At 41.9% G+C, this 22235-nt stretch overlaps 1 protein-coding gene across 1 annotated transcript in view; it reads left to right on the forward strand.

Moving 5' to 3' along the window:
* LOC308297896 (neural cell adhesion molecule 2-like) overlaps positions 1 to 22235 on the forward strand; it is a gene marked incomplete at both ends in the record, with an annotated part of 168699 nt that overhangs the window by 108124 nt on the left and 38340 nt on the right. Inside the window, 4 exons of the mRNA XM_080741460.1 lie at positions 6614 to 6764; positions 9724 to 9911; positions 11405 to 11501; positions 16695 to 16868. Of these exons, the coding sequence (XP_080597586.1) occupies positions 6614 to 6764; positions 9724 to 9911; positions 11405 to 11501; positions 16695 to 16868 (610 nt within the window). The remainder of the gene's footprint in view (positions 1 to 6613; positions 6765 to 9723; positions 9912 to 11404; positions 11502 to 16694; positions 16869 to 22235) is intronic.

Below are 22235 nucleotides of genomic sequence, written 5' to 3' on the forward strand. Positions count from 1 at the left end.
CTTTTATCTTTAATATGGAACATGAGGCAAGGCACAAAAAAACATTTTCACGTTTTTTCAAAAATAACAGATATACAAGCTCGCAGCGCGGCACAGGCACTCGGTGCTGTGAGCTTGTAGATCTGCTATTTTTCAATAGTTAAAGCATAAAATAACGCAGTGAATCCTTGTACCCAGGGCCCAGAATTTGATGCGACACCCCTACACCGGATCATCCTGATTTTGGCTCGAAGCACGGCGGAACATTACATAGGGTGACCATACGTCCTCTTTTGCCCGGACATGTCCTCTTTTAGGGGGCTGTCCGGCCTGTCCGGGGGGGTTTTATAAATCCCTTCAAATGTCCGGGGTTTCGCGCATATCAGCGTTAAATCATGGGCATTTACAATGCACGTTCAGTGGTTCGTTTGTAAACACACTGTGATAGACGGATTTCCACCCCAAACCCCGGAACCTGTATTATTCATACTACTCTGTCTCCGCTGCGATCCCTCCCTCCCTCCCTCTCTCCCTCAGTCTCGTTCAGATGCGTTGCTGTTGAGATCAGACTCAGAGCAGAGCTCGGCAGCTCACGCTGCGCAGAGACGATTCAGCCGAACGATAGCACTGCAAACGCAATTAATGCCGTTTGCACTGATGAAATAAACGAAAAGACAAGTGCCAGTGTTTTCGTCTTGGTGACCAATGAGAAGCAGAGCGTTCAGTCTGCATTAAAGTTGACACTTCTGTGTCCATACCATCACAACTAAAGGTATTTAGACACTGCAGTACAAGACAGTCTGTGCGAGGTGCGAGCTCTTCTGCGAACTAAATTGACAGAATATTTTGTACAACCTTGTAAAGCTGAAGATACGGTGGTTGTTGAAGAAACCAATAGAGATATTTCATTTAGTTTCTTTGTAATACAAAGCTGAACGTTCATACAGGAGTCAAGAGCACTTTAAATCAGTGGATCTGTAAAGGGTCAATTTGGAACCCCCTCAAAAATAAATACATAACTAATAATATTAGTGGTATAGGGCAGTGGTTCTCAACCTGTGGGTCGGGACCCAGGGGGGTCCCCAAATTTTTTGAGGGGTCCCCAGATGACTAACTTAATGTGCAACATTGTTTTCTCACTCAACATTATGAGGTATATGCACATTTCTAAAGTGATAATTTAGGGTATTTTTAGTACCTTTAGTACCTCTAAAATGGTAAATTAAACAAATATTAGAGGCAGAAATTGTGAAAATAGACGATCTACCAAGCATGTAGATCTGCTATTTTCTCAATAGAACCATGTTATACAAAATGTAATGCCTCAACTGATTGTGCTCGTAAGGGTGGAGGGGTCTCTTGTTTAAATATGATTATTTTGGGCTAATGTGTGTGTGTGTGTGTGTGTGTGTGTGTGTGTGTGTGTGTGTGTGTGTGCGCGTGTGTGCGTGTGTGTGTGCGTGTGTGCGTGTGTGCGTGCGTGCGTGCGTGCGTGTGTGCGTGCGTGCGTGCGTGCTGTATGCCGGGTAGAGTGTCCTCTTTTTGGGGATTCAGAATATGGTCACCCTAACATTACACTTTCCTAGCTCTAAAACTGACCATTTACACCAGGCACGTGCACACACAGACGTCAAAGGGGGCTTCAGCCCCCTGCTATGGCTGTCACGATTATGACATTTTACATGACGATTATTTGTAACTCAAATAATTGCGATTAACGATTTAATTGTGTTTTTGACGTTGACTATTACATTTCTGTTTGGCTTGTAGGCTTTGAAGTTGCACATTGCAGATATGACACATATGTGTGTCATATCTAAGTAACACACATTTAGTGTCTTCTAAATCCTTCTAAGGTTTTTTGAAAAACCTATGTTTCTACGTCAGCGGTTCTCAAACACTTTCATGTCAAGGACCCCTAGAACTAGAATTATATGTATTTGGCCGCCGATCCCCGTCTTAGTTACAAAAGTTCACTTTAAAAACTGATATTCAAAGATTTGCACACATTTTCATGATTTAAAAAAAATAGCAGAACTACAAGCTCGCAGCACTGCACTTGGTGCCGCGCTGTGAGCTTGTATATCTGCTATTTGTCAATAGTTAAAGCATTAATTAATTCTAGGCCTAAATGGATTAATTGACCAACATACTGTACATTTTGTTCAAATATGGCTACTTACAAACAAACAGAAAACACCCAATAAAGAGGTGTCGATGTTTGATCTTTAGTTACTAATATATTGTTACTTTGTAGTGTTTTCATTTAATGTATTTAAATCTCTCAAGGTCGGAGCATAATCCAAACAATCCCCACGTCCATCGGCATGGAAGGACGCTTAGGGCTCTTCCTGTTTGTTTGTCTCTCCTCCAGTATCCATTATTATATTATTATTATCCATTATTCACTTGGCAAAACCGCAAAAAAAAAGGGAAACGTCGTCCCATAAATCACAAAGTGAATGAACTGCAGCCGCATTCTCTGGGAAAAGTAATTACGGAGGGTCCCGTCTCGGTGTCTTAGTGTCTTTAGAGTCAACAGCCAAAATGTATTTCCATCCCCGCTCCGCTGGCAGCGCGCTGATGGCTCCCTGGGAAGCTGTTAACCCATTTAGGGCGAGAATTATTGAAAAATAGCAGACATACAAGCTCACAGCGCGGCACTCGGTGCCGCGCTAGGAGCTTGTAGATCTGCTATTTTTGAAAAATCTTGAAAATGTGCGCAGATTTTTCAATGTATATTTTTTTTAAAGCAAACTTTTGTAACTCAAATCTCTGCTTCTGGGGGGTCCCTGGAACAACATATTTTGAGATGGGGGTCTGCGGCCAAATACATTTAATTTTGGGGGTCCTTGACATGAAAAAGTTTGAGAACCGCTGATTTAGAGGAAGGATTTAGAAGTCGGGTCAAAGATCGGGTCAAAGATATTCAAAGACTTGCACACATTTTCAAGATTTTTCAAAAAATAGCAGATCTACAAGCTCGCAGCGCGGCACTCGGTGCCTCGCTGTGAGCTTGTATATCTGCTATTTTTCAATAGTTAAAGCATAAAATAATGGTTAAAGTGGTTAAGATCTAACGCGACTCAGGCGCGTTCCAGGTATTTCAGGGTTAAAAAAACAAAACAAACAAATAAAAGAAAGAGAAAAAAAAAAAAGCTTCCAAAGATGGCTGCCGATCTTTGCTTTGGAAAAAGGTCACCCGACGAGTGATGAATGAACGTGTGCGTTGGCTCGAAACACCGCGGTTGATAAATCACGGCAGAAAATGAGAGTAAGTGCCCCTCTTCCCCGCGGCAAATGCAATTATGGAAATGCGGAGCGGCGAAGCAACACACCTAAACATATGCAAAGACAAACACAAGCTGCGCGCGGTGCCATGATGGACGACCGCAGTCAGCCATGTTTAAGGCAGGCTGTTACTTTCTCAATTTGCTCTCCGCTCTGTGCGGACTTCTCTCCTTAACGAACTTTGGAGTGAAATTAGGGTAGGAGTAACTCTATGTGGTGTTGCCATATCAGTGTTATTATAAGTACTTTGACGTTTGTAAATAGTTGCGGGTTGGCGTTTTATTTCTTTATTTTATTTTAGCGGGGAGGCTTGTTTCTTCTGTAGTTGGTTGCTTATTTGGGCTTGTCTCCTAATAATGTTGTTTAAAGTTTAAACGACACGAAAATGTTTGAGAACCACTGGTTTAAACTTAGGTGGTTTTAAAACATTTTTGTGTCGGAATTAAAATGTTTGTGTCCACAGACAAAAGTTACGCTAAGGATTAGGCTCAAGTGAATAAGCTTACTGCTGTTTACAGTACCTGGCGTGCTTTATTGAATCCATGATGATGCAGCCGGGCTAATGTACCATCAAATGGTGAGGTGTGCACAAGGAGCTTGCTCCATAGGTTATAAAGATCTAAATGTATAAATACTAGAGGGTCGCGGCCCTTTGGGCCGCTCACATCTAGTTAAAAAAAAATAATAAAATAAAATAAAAAGTTAAAAAAAAGGAAAAAAAGAAAAAAAAACGTTAAAAACATTTTTTGGGGGGGGAACTATTGTGGCGGAACTATTGTGCCGCAGCGCACGTTTCCGGTCGAACATATTTGACCGGCGGACTATTTTATACAGAGGCAAAATATGAGGGTAATAACGAATACAACTGTATACAGAGGTTTGGAAACGACATCTTGCAAAGGTGACATGGGTGTTTGAATTTTTAAGCTATATTTAGTACATATGTAGTACATCTTGGCCAAGTGGTTTGGTATTTAAGTTAGCGATACATGACCCGGAAGTAGATCACTTACTCTTTTGTAATATAAAGATTGTGTGAGCATGTGGATGCCACAGTCATCAGGCCAACCTACCATATTTACTAAGATACAAAAAGTAGTGGCTTCACAGTAAAAATCCTTAGTGTTACGACTCGGCAGCTGCAGCTGAGAGGGTACTAAACAGGCCATCTGCTAATCAGAAGGTTAGTGGCCAAGGACACTGGCACTGGTCACTTTATAGCTGTCAAGTAACTATGTACATGACCTCAAGTACTGTTACTTAAGTGCCATTTTGAGGTAATTTTTTACTTTACTGGAGTATATCCAATTTTCAGTACTTTTATTTCTACTCCACTACATCTCAGAGGCAAATATCATACTTTTACTCCACTACAATTATTTGAAAACTTTATTTACTAGTTACATTTGTAGATTTGGATTATTGCAAAACATACCTCAACCATTTCAGCCCTATATACATTTTGGCCTTTTGAAAATAACCGATCTACAAGCACATTTTATACATTTGAAAATGTGTGAAATGGGACATCCTGCATAATTAGTACTTTCTGGTACTTTAAGTACATTTTGATACCAATACCTTTGTGCTTTATTGCAGTATTGATAGTTTAGTACAAAATGTGAGTACTTCTTCCACCACTGCCTGATGACCTTCCTGGTCATGACTTTAGACATCTTTCCTCCTCAAGATCATGTATCCTTCTTGGTGGTCTTCCCTTGCCTTAGATCTGTCATGTTTCTATTCATGCTCTATCTAGCTATATGCCTATACAACCATGAAAGGTCACTCTTTCCGCGACTGGTTGGTAGAGATTGACAGCAAGCTGGTTGCTGCATATGAACACATAACCTATAGGAGGACTGACAGATAGTGGGGAAGCTATAATAATAATGTATATTGCTAACAGAACCTGAGATGTGGTGTTAGCGCAAAGTACTGCTTTCTTTTACTTTGTTGGTATAATGTATCAAACCAAATATCCTGGACCATATGGCATCATTTTACTTGAAATAGTTTTTTGTTCGAATTTTTGTCTGCTTCTTGTGTTTGTATTTTTGGTTTATCTTTTTGTGAAAATTGAAAACGTAATAAACATTGAGTCCTTAAAAAAAAGGAAAGGATCACTAAAAAGTAATACAAATGACGAGGCAAGACACCTTTCTGTGCATGTTTAAGTGGTTTCTCCAGGCAGTGAGAAATAAATTGTCGGGGCGTCGAACGAGCAAAGATCCCGCAGCATTTCCTCATTTGCGAGCAGCCATTGATTACAGGAGTGATTCCTCTATTCCCCTCTAATTGACCCGTTAGCCCAAATTGATACCATCTGTCTTCATGCAGAAGTAATGACCTTGGAGTAAATCCACAGCGCATGACATCGATGGGTGACTCACACTGCCGCCCGCAGAGGTCAACACAGGACAGTGGAGCTCATGCTCCCACGTAATATCGTCACTGTCGGGCAGAAACCTCGTATCTCCAAGTTTCCGTCGCACAAAGCTAGTGAAAAAAGCCGATCTACAAGCACACAACGCCTCGCACCTCTGCAGTTTCCACTAGTTTAAATCATTTTTAAAATGATGAATGCAAAACAAACGGTTTTGGACATACAAGGTTTTCACCCGTCAACGACGATATTGAACTGTTTTCTTTTTCTCTCTCATTTAGAAACTGCTGTGATGTATGTATAATCGCTCTCCTAGACATGAATGTCTGAACATTAAATCAAATAAATACCCCCCCTTCTCCCCTTTCTGTTGTGGAAATAAATAACAAATGATGGAGCACAGTTTTAAACCTGGTCGTAAATCTGTGACGTGACAACACAGTTAATTCTTTCTGATTCTGAAGCAGAATTGTGCACCACCGAATCGTTTATGCATCAAGAGCGCACTCAGTAGTACATTCTATCGATAATGGGTCACAGTTGATTGTGAAGGGGTTTGTGCATGAATGGGTGCGTTAGTGGGTGATCGTTTGGTCCCCTCAACCCATGTCAGTGATTGATTCATTGATTGATTGAATACCGTGTATGCATCAAGAGTGCAATAGTACGTTCTATCGATAATGGGTCACAGTTGATTGTGAAGGGGTTTGTGCGTGCGCGTGCATGTGAATGGGTGCGTTTGTGGGTGATCGTTTGGTCCCCTCAACCCATGTCAGTGATTGATTGATTGATTGATTGATTGATTGATTGAATACTTTTTTAGCAGTTTGCAAAAAAGAAAAGCCCTAGTGGTCCCGGACCCGCTGTTGAAGAATGTGTGTGTGTGTGTGTGTGTGTGTGTGTGTGTGTGTGTGTGTGTGTGTGTGTGTGTGTGTGTGTGTGCGTGTGCGCGTCTAGAGCCAAGATGGGCGCTTTGAGGTCCGCGGTCGGCACGGCAAGTCCACGCTGACCATCAGCGACGTGAAGCTGTCCGACCTGGGCAACTTCAACTGTGAGGCGTTCAGCAGGATCGGAGGCCATCAGAAGAGCATGTTCCTGGACATTGAGTGTGAGTATACAGTATGGCTCCTCTGTCTGATCTGCACTCACAGCCTTCAAACGGTATGGTTGAACCTAGCTCTGGTCCATTGCGTTCGTGGAGCTCTCCCTAACGCTATGTTCGTCTACCTCCCAAATCCTTTGCAAATCCGGAAAGACCCGTCGTCTGGTCCGAAAATAACAAAAACTGTTTCGGCCCTCACCAAACCAAAGGTATCAGTGGGGAGTTGAAAGCTAACTCTACTTGGTGGACGCGGTTTGAGCTGCCCACCACACAGTTAAAATACTCCATCCGGTGGAATATTTTTCATTTTACCCTAGAAATGTATTTTTAATCGTGTGGTGGGGGGCTCAGACCGCATCCACTAAGTAGAGTAAGCTTTCAACTCCCCGCTGATACTTTTGGTTTGGTGAGGGGCGAAAAAGGTTTTGTTATTTTCGGACCAGACGACGGGTCTTTCCGGATTTGCCAAGGATTTGGGAGGTAGAGGAACATAGCGTTAGCATTCGCCCTCCAGGAAGGAGCACTTGGTTACAATGATAATCCACTGATTTCTTATCGCTGGAAAATCCATTTCTTCTGTAAATGTAATGCCACTAGTCGCTACCAAGCCCCCAGAACCCAGGGCTAGATTTGAAGCAGCCCCGATGGTGGCCAAAGTTGGAACTGCAGCCTAAACGCGCATTTTGGCCCCGCCCCCTCCACTCCAGACTGTGAGCGGAGAGCAGCGTGACGTCATTTGTGGTCTCGAATAGTGGCCAATTTCCCCCAGAATGCACCTGGATTAGCTACATGCTAGCACATAGCCGTTGCTTCCAAATGCCACTGAGCACTTGCATTGAAATGATAGTGGGGGCGGGGCTCGTCCGCTCTCTATTTTATATATACTCTATGGTCGCTACACAGTGCAAATTCCCATGGCTACCACACTACCACGCTTCAGATGTGTGGCCCTAGTATATACCCATACGCTCATCGTGTGTTTTTGTCTGCTTAAGAAACAGTGTGTGTGTCTGAGTGTGACGGGGGGGCCAAGCCAGACGTTTTCCTCCCGAGTAATGAAGTCATTTACTAAGCCACTGCTGACTGTGTGAGGGGTGCGTGGGAGGCGTGGGGGGGACTGCACATCCCGGTCTGTGACAGAGGGCTGGCCATCAATCTCTTTAATAGAATCCTGTGAGCCAGCATTAACCCATTTAGGCCTAGAATTATTCAACGCTATACTATTATTCTATGCTATACTATTGAAAAATAGCAGATATACAAGCTCGTAGATCTGCTATTTTTGAAAAATCTTGAAAATCTGTGCACATTTTTCAATATATGTTTTTCAAAGCAGACTTTTGTAACTCAAATCTCTGCTTCTGGGGGGTCCCTGGAACAACATATTTTGAGATGGGGGTCTGCGCCCAAATAAATGTCATTTTGGGGGTCCTTGACATGATAAAGTTTGAGAACCACTGATTTAGAGGAAGGATTTAGAAGTCGGGTCAAAGATCGGGTCAAAGATATTCAAAGTCTTGCACGCATTTTCACGATTTTTCTAAAATATCAGATCTACAAGCTCGCAGCGCGGCACTCGGTGCCGCGCAGTGAGCTTGTGGATCTGCTATTTATCAATGGTTAAAGCATAAAATAATGGTTAAAGTGGTTCAAATCTAACGCGACTCGGGCACGTTCCAGGTATTTGAGCATTAAACAACAGTAATACCACTCTGTCTGAGCCCAAGCCGGCCCAGCGGGACCCAGAGGATCCACGCTCTACCATCACTCACCTCATCCATTACTCGCAGGGCCTTTTCCTGCTTGTGGAGCCAAATTAGCTTCTGTTGACCATCCTTAATTCTTTATTCTTGTTGGAGATAATGGTAGGGGAGAACTTTGACCCACGCGTGAAGCCTCGTCAATTGAAAGTGAGCTCTTTACTTTTTAATTTAGCCAAGGGAGAACATTAGATGAATTAACGAAACATTATTCCTCTAGAGGAATTTGCCTTATGAGCGCAAACCTTTTTTCCCCTGTTTTTTCAAACGACCTATCTTTGAGCTTTTATCGGCTGCCTTAAACTTTTATAGTAGGAAATGTGTTACTCTCTGATAATGCAAATAGCGTCTTGTGTTCACACACAAATAAATAACCAGAAACGGCACTTCAGTCAAGACAACTCGTGAATGGATTAAAATAGGTTTAATGAATATAAAGCAAGCAATTAGTCTTCGTTTATTTTGGTTTGGCGATGAATGGCTCTGCTTTTAGGTACTATGAGGGAGCACCCCTAAATGACCCCTATCAATGGGGCCTTTGAAACTCTCCATAGTACATACAAGAAGATCCAAAACAACAGGTGGTAGCTGGGGTGGGGGAGGGTGAGCAGCTAGCAGAACATACAGCCGTAAGCTACAGCAAATGGTTTCGACCAATGGGCTCAACTCTCGAGCTTACGCACTGGGTTGTGCACAGAGGTGACACTACTGCGCATGAAAGACATAACTCTATGACGCGGGTTAGGGTATTGTAGAAATAGTCTGTTACAAGTACAATTCACACAGTATTCAAAATTTACTTGAGTAAAATTACTTGTAAACGTATCGGAATCAAAATATAAAATATACTGTACTTACAGTACCAAAAGTAAAAGTCACTCATATGCATTTCCCATTTCACAAGTTAGCATATCGTCGTTGTCGGGTGAAAACCCTTTATGTCCACAACCGTTCGTTTTGCATTTATAATTTAAAAAATGCTTTAAACTAGTGAAAACAGCCGATCTACAAGCACATACAACGCCTTGCACCGTGAGGCGTTGTGTGCTTGTAGATTTGCTGTTTTCACTGCTTTTGTACGACCACCTTCTATGATCAAGCAGGGCTTTACTTTACGAAAGAACGTACACATCTGAAACTTGGAGATACGAGGTTTCTGCTCGACAACAACGATATGTCTAAAATGTGTTGTTTTATGTGTCCAGACATGCCCAAGTTCCTGACCAACCACACCATCTACTACTCGTGGGAGGGGAACCCTGTGAACGTCAGCTGTGAGGTGATGTCCAACCCTCCCGCCACCATGCTGTGGAGGAGGGAGCGCTTCACCATCTCCACCGAGGGCATGCCCAACATGCGGGTGCACAACACCGTGGGCAGGTCCCTGCTGGAGGTCAGTAGCAGCGTTCATTACGACAGCAAATGCAGTTTTAGTCATAGTATTTTTAATAAAATGTTTTAGTCATATTTTAGTCATCTGAAAAGTTTCATTTTCATATCTTATCATAAGATTTTAGTTGACAAAATCTACAGTTGATTTTGTCAACAGAAATGTATTTTGGCAGGACTTGATGGCGATTTTACACTTTACACTAGATCTGCTATTTTCAGAGCGCGACACCCGAGCGCAACCAAACATAAATACATTTAGTCTTAGTTTCAGGGAAGCCGGGCAGGGAGGGTGATATTTGTCACTACATGTACTCCTACGGGCTAATTGGCTGTCAACGGGGAGTGTAGGCTCCATCTCCTCCCATTGGGGGCTCCTCGCTGGCAAGTGAGCAGCATTGACAACGTATAGAAATGTGTGTATGGAGGAATTAATTGGCATAATGACTAAATAAAAAAGCACACAAAAAAGTATTATTATTATGAGTAAAAGAGAAGCTTCTATGCTATAAAAAAATTGCTTATCTCTATAATGCATAATGCAGGGCTTAAAGCAAAAAAAAAATTGAAACACCACCCCGGCCCGAAGTATTGCATTAGCATCTGTATCGATAACTTTTGTGAGTGACAAATAAATACCCTCGAATTTCTGATTTGCAAACAACAAGTGTTCCGTTGCCTATTTTAATGCAAGATAATGTAAGCAAACATGTATTGTCAATTACGGCTGCCTTCTCTGTAAACACACTTTTAGATAATATAGCCTACCTGCTGTTTACATGGCGTAAAACTCCAGTGACTTCCATTATTCCTGTGATTTCTTTTGGACACTGCTATCCATACAGAGAGAGCGACGTCTCAATTCGCCCATTACTTTGCAGCATGACATAATAACACCACCAGTGCTGCGGAGCGGAGGTCCCAAAAGTTTAACACACTTCCAAACGGTGTACATCGTTTAAGCCATAGGAGCATGATTTTCTATTTCTATAAATATGAACTTTAGCCAAACTATTGCGAGTAATCCACGTGATGTTTTGTTGTGCATCGTCATAGCTACTAGCTTCCCGGTACAGCTGCAACAACCTTGCTAACAAACAGAGCCATTTCCTCTCAGTACAGCGAGCGGATTTCAAAATAAGAGCTACCGTAATCTGATCAAGTCAACAGTCAAGTCACGTCTACTGGTTTTATTTTTAAGTCTACTTACAGGAAGTAGTTGGACTGAACTGAATTAGAAGTACATGACACACCAGCACTCTGTACCGCACCACAGTGGAACTGATGCTATAAAAATAATTAGCGCAGATGGCTCGACTTTTTTATTTTTTTGCGAATCTGCTCTGATCTCTTAAATAGCCCCTAGGGACTCCTCAAGACGGAAATCCGTCCCCACGGAGAACTTTAAGCCCTGTGCATAATGACATCCCCAAATTAGGGATGCCAGGTTGAACATGGTCAAACAGACGGTCATTAGTCGTGTTATTTTGTTCTCAGGTGACACCGATGTCAGACAGAGACTTTGGACGCTACAACTGCACCGCCCGAAACAACATCGGAATGCGCTACCAGGAGTTCATCCTGGCACAAGCAGGTAAGTGGTGGTACTGTGGCAAAGTACTCAACTCCAGTATTTTAATATTACTATTAGAAAAGTGAAAGTTGCTCTGTAAAATGTGTACTTGAGTTGTACTGGACTTTTGCTTTTGAAAATACTATAAGTATTAATATACTATACTATACTATACTATACTAATTAGTCAAATTAGTCAGATGCTTTTAAAAATACTTATTTGAAGTACAAATTATATATATATATATATATATATATATATATATATATATATATATTATATATATATATATATATATATATATATATATGTAACGGAGGTGATCCAATATCTTAACCATCACTCCAAAGGGACAGGGACATCCCTATGGAACGAGAGCAGATACTAGACTTTTGAGGCTTCAGGCTGGGGCTGTGACTCTCTCCGCCACACATATATATATATATATATATATATATATATATATATATATATCAATGCATAGCTGTATTAAAATGTAGACATTCTATGAGAATCTAAGCTTTTCAAGACATTTTCTAAAATATCCATCTTTTGTTGACACTCCAACATAATGATGTGTCGCACATCACAGCTGGTAAACACTCTCCAAACGCATAATGAGGCTCTTCTGTTGAACCCACTGAGTCACCCGCACATCCGCACAACCCGTTTAGAGCTGGAAGATATGGTTATACCTTTCAAGCTGGGAGAAGGGTAATTTTAGTTGTTGCTATATACAGTATCGCTGTTGTCGGGCAGATTTTCAATTTTCCATATTATTATATTTCTGTTCGTAAATTAACCCCCTACTTGATCATATGCAGCTTCACACAGAAGCAACAGAAGTAGCAAATCCACAAGCGATGTGTTTCGAGCTTGTAGATCTGCTACTTTTGCTGGTTTCGAGCGATATAAATAAGAGATTTAGCGTAAAATCCCACCGCTTGTGGTCGGAGCTGCATTGGACTCGAGAAAAAATACATGAAAATGTAATGTCCGGAATCCTCCTATACTGTAACTTCACATACAGTAACTGGTCCCCCACTCATGCAAGAAAGAAAGAAAATAAAAACACTTTTGATTATTGCATCAAAAGTAACAAACAACCATTCGCCTAATTGTCAAATAATATAAGAAAGAGTAAAAAAAAAAAACTTGCGTAGCTATTTTCACAATATTTATCTGTGGAATCGAGGGCAAATATGATTCTTTTGAGGGGTCACGGCCTGAAAAGGTTGAGAACCACTACTGCTTTAACTTATAGAACTGCAGACTCCATGACTGCATAGCGGCCATTTCAGTAAAAGACTCCGTAGTGTAGCCATCTCAGCCTCCAACCCCACTGGCTGTTTTCTAACCCTGGAGATCTCCACTATCGCTAATAGCCTCATTTGCAATTCACGCGGCGATAAAGTCCCCCTATAGCTTTTCAGCTGGGCCTAATCTCAAATAGTGCCGTCTGATTTACCATAGCCTCCACTATTTACTGAAGTACTTTCTAATTTACAGTAGCGCGGCTCTAATACACAACAGCGCAGTTCAATTTTCTTTTAGTGGAGATTGAATTGCCGCGGCTAAGCAAGGCAAGTACCGAGTAAAAGGCTGACCTAATATGTAATGTTTAGGATTGCAATGTTTGGTTGGACACAAACAACGCATGAATGCACGCACGCACACACGGAGACACACACACATGCACGCACGCACGCACGCACGCACGCACGCACGCACGCACGCACACACACACACACACACACACACACACACACACACACACACACACACAGTTCCATAGCTCATAATGGATCTGGGGATGGTGGTGGATCATTTCGCCACCGCCGTCAGGCAGAAACCTTGTATATCCATATTTCACCTTTTTATGTTACTTTACATCCATTGGAACACAGGTCATTTCCCCTCCCCCATTTGCGGAAAAGTAACAGCGTCGAACAAGGTTTCCACCCAACAGCGACGATTTGCGAGGTGCATAAAAGGCCTCAGTTCCTCACATCCTGTCTTCAAAGCTAGATCTACACTTAACTGTAATGATTGGGTATGTCATTATGGGGTGGAAGAAGTACTCAAATGTTTACTCAAGTAAAAGTAGCAATACCACAACGCACAAAACAAGTTACAAGTAAAATGCCTGCATTATCTTCTTTTCCTTAAAGGAGTGATGACACCGGCCGAAATGTAACATTATGGTACAGTAGGTCACATGGTCTTTGTTGAAACGGTTTGGAAAGGGGGTGGAGCCGGCTGTTGCTGCCGACAGGCCCATCAACAGTAGCTGTATGGGCCTGTCGGCAGCAACACAGAGCCCCCAGTGATAGGCTGTTGATTGTACTGCATCATTTGATTGGATAATTTAACATCGGAGTACATGACATCATTAAAAAAAAAATGCTAATTTGATAGCCATAATTAGCTGTTTTGGCCGTGTCACGCCCCCTTTAAGGAAAGCACAAGAGGACAATGGAAGGTGCAAAAGTATTGGCATCAAGATGTACTTAGAGAGTACCAAAGGCGAAAGCACTTATTGTGCAGGATTTAACAGATTTAATGGTTTAAATTTAGTAGACAGCAGATCTACAAGCTCACGTGTCACAATGTAACGTGTTGTGAGATCTGCTAGGTTTAAATGGATAAAATAGGGGTTATTTGTGTGTTCCGTGGGTTTTGTAATCATAAGTAAAGTAAAGTAACTCGCAGTTACTATCAAAACCTCCACGGCTGTCAGTCAGTCTGTCCGTCACACGTCTCGTAACACTTTTGCCCTACTCATATCTTGGCCACCGTTGCCCCTATCCATGCCAAACTTTGCACACACACACTCCTTGGCTGCCAAACCACAACCTCCACCCCTTATTTCTCACATGGCCCTCTTCTAGCGCCACCATGAGGCCGATTCTTGCAAAACACATTTTTGGACACTGCTCCTACAGATTTTGCCCTAAAATCCCGCAAAGCGGTACACAGTATGTCTAGTCATGTCATCAACATGCATCTGTCCCATTTAGCGCCACCATCAGGGCGATTTTTGCAAAACACATTTTTGGACACTGCTCCCACAGATTTTGCCCTAAAATCACGCAAAGCGGTACACAGTATGTCTAGAGTCATGTCATCAACATGGATCTGTCCCATTTCCCATATTCCCTCCTGATTGGCTACGACTGCCCTCTAAAGTTTGTGTATGCGACGTGACGGTCGCTTATCTCCCGATTAGGGAGTCTTACTGGTAATCATCTAAATCAGCAAAGTAACTCGTAAATAAAACACTGATCTCCTGTGCAAGAGCTGACATGTTTTTCAGAAATATTATTTTGCCCTTCAGGTCAACATTTGTGTCTAACCAGAAAGAGGATGTTGTCAAAGATCTTGTACAACCTACATTAGAAACAGGATCTAAATGTCTCAACATAAGAGCAGAGAGACCAAACACAACCACCCCAATTGTATAAGGGGTATATTGTATTAACATAATCTACCATACAGATTGGACAACATAGCATATTACTCACCAATAAAAGTGATATATTTCGGCTTTACTTGAGTACATGTATTTAGTTACTTTCCACCACTGATGTTGGATACTAGAGCTGGGTAAAAAAAGGCCTCAAAAGTTCCTCACACCCTGTCTTCAAGGCTAATCATTAAGGTAGTTTCATGTCAACTACCCTCAGTAATAGCTTCTCTAGACATCTCTCCCCGGCAGACGTTGTCAGATAGCCTCTGTACTATCAGGGCAGACATCAAGGATACTGCGTTGCCAAGGAGATCAAGTAAACACGCACCAACAATGGCACCAGTGGAGATTTCACAGGACCAGCGTATAAGAGACTTTGATTTAAGTGAATAAGAACCATGCGGCTGCCCTTTAATCATCAGTGCAGTTGCGCTGGTGCGCAGGGAAAAAACAGGGAACAGAGGTTGTTAGTTCCATCATGTGAGTGCTGTGCGCGAACAGAGTAACCTTTTCACATAGAGAACATGTCATTTAGCTGTTCCTTTCCCAGGTATTTCTTATTTATTTGAAACCTGGGAATAAAGCATATGGTATGTGACATAGTTTGTACGAAAAAAGAACATCACAAGGATGCACCTGGGACATATCATCAGTGATGTAGCCTGAAGTCATCTTAAGGCATGAATATAACATCAGTTTATGTTATATAGACTAGGCCTATGTCATAAGTGTGTGAAATGGATTGTTTTGAGACATAGAAATCATACTTTTATACAAAGCTTTTTTTTTTACAAAGCTGATTTTAACCCCCAACCCTTATAGTTTTGATGTATCTTTTGATGTACCTTTTGTTATTAGAAAATTATATTGTTTATTGATGCATTTCTTTTGTTGTATTTTTTCTCTTCTGCTAAGCAGAACTTGTCCGTCTTGTCTTTTGGTGCATGTCATCTTAAACACTGCTCTTCACTCTCTTACTGCCACATTATAAGGTTTAAGGATGTCTTAAACTGCCATCAAAGTAGCTTTGCGATTTTATAGAAAAATATCCATCCATTATTTCCAACCGTGGGTTTCCTAACCCTTTTATAAAAGACAGGAGGAGTATCTGTCATCGAGCCAAACCGACGGCTGGGCGCAGCCATTTGCAATGGACGAGGCTGAAGTTTGTCCCTCGCTTGCACCAGTTGTTTAGAGCAGTGTTTCTCAACCTTTTCAGGCCATAACCCCCAAAATAATCATATTTTAACTGAGGACCCCCCCCCCCCCACCCTGACGAGCACCAAGAGAAGAGAGACATTACATTTTGTATAACACGGTCCTATTGTGAAAATAGCTGATCTACATGCATGCTCACGCGAGGCGTTGTGAGCATGTAGATCGGCTATTTTCACAAATTCGGCTTCTAATAGGCCTATTTGACAATTTGGACAGTGTTAGATGTTACAAAGGTATTAAAAGTCCTTTAATAGTCACTTTATAAATGTGCAGATACCCTCTATACACTTAAACTGCATGTTCTTTCTTTTACTGTTGAGTTAGAAAACAGTGTTTCAAATTAATCAAATCATCTGGGGACCCCCCCAAAATAATTTGGGGACCCCCCTGGGGGTCCCGACCCACAGGTTGAGAACCACTGGTTTAGAGCATAGAAATGGATAAACTAGATCCAGGCATAGAAAATGACCAGAAAAGTCCAACCTGTAAAAATAAAGCTGTGTGTAAACCCTGTGTGTTTTTCCAGACGTGCCATCCAACCCGTACGGCGTGCGCCTGTCGGCCGTGTCCCAGCGCCTCGCCACGGTCACCTTCATGAAGCCCGACTCCCACGGCGGCGTGCCCATCGGTCACTACCTGGTCCAGTGCAAGGAGGTGGGCTCCCAGGACTGGAGGGACGTGCAGTCGCACGGTGTGCAGAGTGAGTGACGCACGCACACCGTTCTTTAACACCATGCGGGTGATGGACTTAAGCCTGAGCTACGTAACAGTGTCTGGGTGTCAGCTTTATTGGAATAGTCAATGTATAAATGGATAAAGCGGTTAAAATGATCGCGATGCGGTAACAAATTTAGCTGGGGACCCCGCGTTGAGAGCCATTGATTTACAGTACATGCTCACGACATATTGTGCTGCAACATGTTGCGCTAAACAATATAATCAGGCATTGGTAAATATAGCATATCTCATAATCAATTAAATAAATGGATGTTTTTTGGATTTAGCCCCCCCCCCCCACACACACACACACTGTTAGAATGTCACAGTTTTCTGAAACACGTATGTTGCTCTATCATTGTGGGCTCGCCTGTAAGGCGAGCACACTTTAGATATTGTCATTATTTATTTATTTCTATACTATACTATACTATACATATCAAGTTCTCCTCAATACTTTGGCACCTTTCTACTCCTACATACTTAGTGAGAAAGTGAAAATAAAAACATCAATGTGTTCAGCCTACAGTGGCGACGTGTGCTATTATTTTATACAGCAATCGGCCAAATGGTGGCGCTGTAGGATGCCTTCGAAAGTGTGAACTTTGAACAGGTAGAGCTCATGCTCTGTTTTAGGTACAGCCATGAAACCTGTATACACGTATGCGTCTCCTCATGCCGAACAACTTTTACGCTCTGACTTTTGACCTTTGACCTTTAGATCTCCCACAATTTGGAATTATATGAAAAACAGTAAAAATCTCCTCCTGGGATTTTTGCATTACACGCACGAAACTTTTTTCACATGAACTTTGGACCAATACGGTCAGATTGATCAACCAGATTTTTTTTAAAGTGAAACATTATTTTTTAATAATTCACTCAATATTGCAGTTTTATGCCAATAATTATTTTGCCTCTAAATCATACATACAAAGTCACACGTTCATGGCATTTGGCAAAGATGTAGAGGGTTAGTCAAAATATCACTGAAACCAATCTTATTCCAATTGGCCAAAGGGGGGCGCTATACGAAGCGTTTGAAAATTCAAACTTCAAACGGGCATAAGTCATGACTCGTTTCGTTTGAAGACATGCAACTTGTTACACGCGTGCTTTGACTCAAGCGGAAGACATCTGTGTCGTTGTTAAGTAAGCTCCGCCCTTTGATTTTCCGCCATTTTGAGCAGTTTGTAAAACACGTAAACCCGCTTTTATTCTGGAATTTTCGCGTCACGTGCACAAAACTTTTTTTACGTGAACTTTGGACCAATATCTAAAGATCTGTCAGATCGGATTTCTTTAAAATTTAAACATGCTTTTTTTAATAATTCAATGAATATTGCAGTTTTATGCAAATTATTCTTCTGCCTCTAAATCATACATGCAAAGTAACATGTTCATGGCATTTGGCAAAGATGTAGAGTGTTAGTCCAAATATCACTAAAACCAATCTTACCCCAATTGGCCAAAGGGGGGCGCTATATCATTTTGAGCAGTTTGTGAAACGCTTAAACCCGCTAGGATTTTTTTCGCAATTTGCATGAAACATTCTACACACAATCTAAGGACCTTTATCTAATATGCCTATGAAGTGCACACACACAAAAAATATAATAATAATTATAAATATAGCTGCAAGCAGCGATAAAGTGGCCAAGGCCAAAAACACCTCAAATCATGAACACAGCCTGCAATGTGCGTGAAATCTTGCAAGCACATTCCCAATAGGTCAAGGAACAGATACCACCCTTCTCACATTGGCCTGTTATAGCGCCACCAGCGGGTCAACTTTTGCACAACACATTTTTGGAACAAAATGGACCAATCTTTGACGTCAGTAACGTCAAAGAGAGCACTGCCTGCGATCTTGACATTTTGTACTTTTATAGCCATTGTTTTCTGGCTTGAAGCGAGCCCACAATTGTTTCGAAGGAACAATATTTTCTAGTTTTAGTTAAAAATGTTCACTGGACAAATTTTCAAGATTTTACAAAGATAGCAGATCGACAAGCCAGGAGCTTGTCTGATATTTTTGAATATCTAAAGTATGAAATGACACAGATTGACCCGAATGTTAAAAAAAAAACTGTTTCGCTATCAGCAGAATCACCCAATAGCCACGCTGCGAAATGTTTTGCAGGTACGTGAAATGGACGTGTCTCCCGTCGTGACAGGCGTGTATACGTCAGTGGGTTGTTGGCACGGACCGCAACCACGAGGTTAAGCCGCAGCCAGGCCAGGTCAAAGTTCTGACCTACACTTGCCCTCCCGCGTCTAACCGAGCCCTTCTCTCGTCGGTCGAGCGCGCCCAGAGGAGAGGTTAATAGCTCTTGATCTCTCGCGTCGTCATCCTCTCTCCGCGAGCCTTTTTGCCTCGGACACGCTTCCACCCGGCAGCAACCCACCCCGACCCTCCCCTCTCCTCTGCACAACCCCGCCGCTCACAGCCTGTTTGTGTTATAACCTCGCTCTTCCAGCCCTGATGAGAGATCGGACCTAGAATACATTGAAAGCTGAAAGAGCACCCGCCCCGTCCTCGTGATGGCAAATTGATTCAACCCCTTCCCCTCACCAGCACGTACGCGGCAGAGCACACAGCACAGCTCAGCACAGCAGCGCACAACATTGAAGGATTCTCTTTGAAGAAGTGGGAAGTCAAGAAGACGTAGGTGGAAACCGACAAACCCATATGGTCTTATCGCCAATATCCATAATTTTAGAGCCACTAGGAGGGATGGCGAGGCGGCGGAATGAATGCTAAGCAGCGGATATAGAGAACGAGGTTCGGAAAGTACAAAAACAATAACTTGAATCAGTGGGATTGAGAAAAGTGGGAGGAGAGGACGCAAACAGAGCAGAATTTAAACAGAAAGGTGATGAGAAGTGCCTCCCTCCCTCCCCTCTCCTCCCCCTCTGTAGCAGCGGTTTGCTGGACTAGACAGCGGTTACCAAGACAACACAGCTTTTGTTTGATGTTGTTCTCAAATATGACACTGTAATAACACCACCTGCAAGGGGAGGTCAACATTTGGAGAGCTCTCAAAAATGTTTGTGGTTCTGGGAGTAAATCCCCTTCGGATAAAAAAAGAAAAAAAAATCCCAAATAATCCCTGCATGCAGAGATGGGGCGGCCATAGCTGAGTGGTTGGTGAGGAGAGCCAGAGCCCCTGGTTGTCCCAGGTACGATTCCAGGCCACGATGTGTGCCCCTGAGCAAGACTCTGAATGGCTGCTCACTGCTCCTTGTTATAGGATTGGTAAATGCAGAGGACGATTTCACGTACAGCATGTGCAATAATATACATACATATTCAGTGACAAAAAAACACACAAAGGAGTTGGGACTATTCTACTCTATTCTATGCACACACCTTTCTCTGCATTATTAATGGTCACTTGTACCTTCATCAGGCGATATGGATCCATTTTAAATTATTGGATATTTGAGACTCGAATCAACACCATAGATTAGCTGGAACCGCACAAGTCTCAATTATCCAATCACCTCCATTTGGTGATGATCAAAAGGGGTCCATATCACCTGTGTCTTTTATCCTGATGACGGCATAACCATGTGACCTAAAGATTGATAAAGCAGAGAAAAAAATACTTTAGGTGCGGGGGCATAACTATCGTCTCTGTTCAGGGTGGAAACCACTATGTCCACTCCAACGCTGCGTTTCGAGCGTTTCGGATCTTCTACTTTTGCTTTTTGTGTTAAAAAAAGAAGAGAAAAAAAAGAAAAACACTAAAAGTTAGAATAGGGAGACAGGAGGTTTCTGCCCGACAGCAACGGTGTGCATGTTTGTGTGAACATAACAACACAGACTGTGTGTTTTTGTCTTTGGTTAGCGGCCATGGTGTGAGTGTGAAATGATAAACTCTGAGAGGTCTCCCAATATTGGAAAATATTCCCTCTGCAGAGGGAACTCAATTCCACCTATGCCCCTGTCTGTTATTTCTCAATATTGGGACACACCTCATCATGCAATAATGCAGTGATGGAAAAAGTACTCAATTTTTTTTACTTAAAGGAAAACTCCTCCCTAAATCACTTCTAGGCTCATTTTCCGACTTATATTGATCCAAAAAGACTGTCCATGGGGTCTATTAGGCAGAAATGCCCCTATTGTCCAGTTTCTCCAGCAGAACCCAGCAGCTCTCATAGCATAGAGTGGAGTCTATAAGCCTATCGCTTTTACAATATTTGTTGTGGTCAAAAGTGTTTATATTTTTCATGAATGTGGTACAAGTTGTCATTACAAACACATTCATGTCATTGTTGTCCCAGTCCCACACAAGCCATCACACTAAACAGATGTTAGGCTTTTATGTGTTTTGCCAAGTCCCGGAAAAGATGCCCTGTGATTGGCCAGTACAGTCACTTTGATTGGCACTTGTGAAGAATGCTCACCCCAAAACATTATTTATGAGATTGTGGTGGCTTGTGTGGGACAACGAAGGCATGGATGTGTTTGTAATGACAACTAGTAACACATTCATGAAAAAATAAAATAATTTTGACCACAACAATTAGTGTCATAGCGATAGGCTTATAGGCTCAACTCTATGCTATGAGAGCTGCTGCATTCTGCTGGGGAAACTGGACAACAGGGACATTTCTGCCTAATAGACCCCATGGACAGTCTTTTGGGATCAATATAAGCAGGAAAAGCCTAGAAGTGATTTAGGGAGGAGTTGTCCTTTAAGTAAAAGTACCAATAGCCTACTGCAATGTAGAACTACTCTGTTACAATTAAAAGTCCGGAATTCAAAAGTGACTTGAGTAAAAGTAAAAATTGGTATCAAAATGTACCTAAAGTACCTAAAATAGAAAATACTCATTATACAGAATGTCCCCTTTCACGAGTTTTCAAATGTATAAAATGTATAAAACTCGGTCTACAAGACATACATTCAATGTAAAATGTATATAGGGCTGAAGTGGTTAATGTATGTTTTGTAATAATAACCAAAATCTTACTAACTAGTAACTAAAGTTTTCAAATAATTGTAGTGTAGCAAAAATATAATACAGTATTTGTCTCTGAGATGTAGTAGCCTAGAAGTAATGAATAGAAGTAAAAGCACTGAAAATTGTACTTACTGTAAGTGAACGGTACAGTACATTTCTTAGTTGCTTTATCAGTGGTTCTCAACCTGCTGGTCGGGACCCCAAATTATTTGGGGGGTCCCCGGATGATTAACTTAACGTGCAACATTGTTTTCTCACCCAACAGTAAACAAACCAACAAGGTTTGAGTGTATGGAGGGTATCTGCACATTTCTAAAGTGACAATCTAAGGACTTTTTAATACCTCTAAAATGACAAATTAATCTTTGGCCAA

This window comes from Nannobrachium achirus (genome assembly GCF_963921795.1).
Source record: "Nannobrachium achirus genome assembly, chromosome: 14".
In the NCBI taxonomy this organism is placed as follows: Eukaryota; Metazoa; Chordata; class Actinopteri; order Myctophiformes; family Myctophidae; genus Nannobrachium; species Nannobrachium achirus.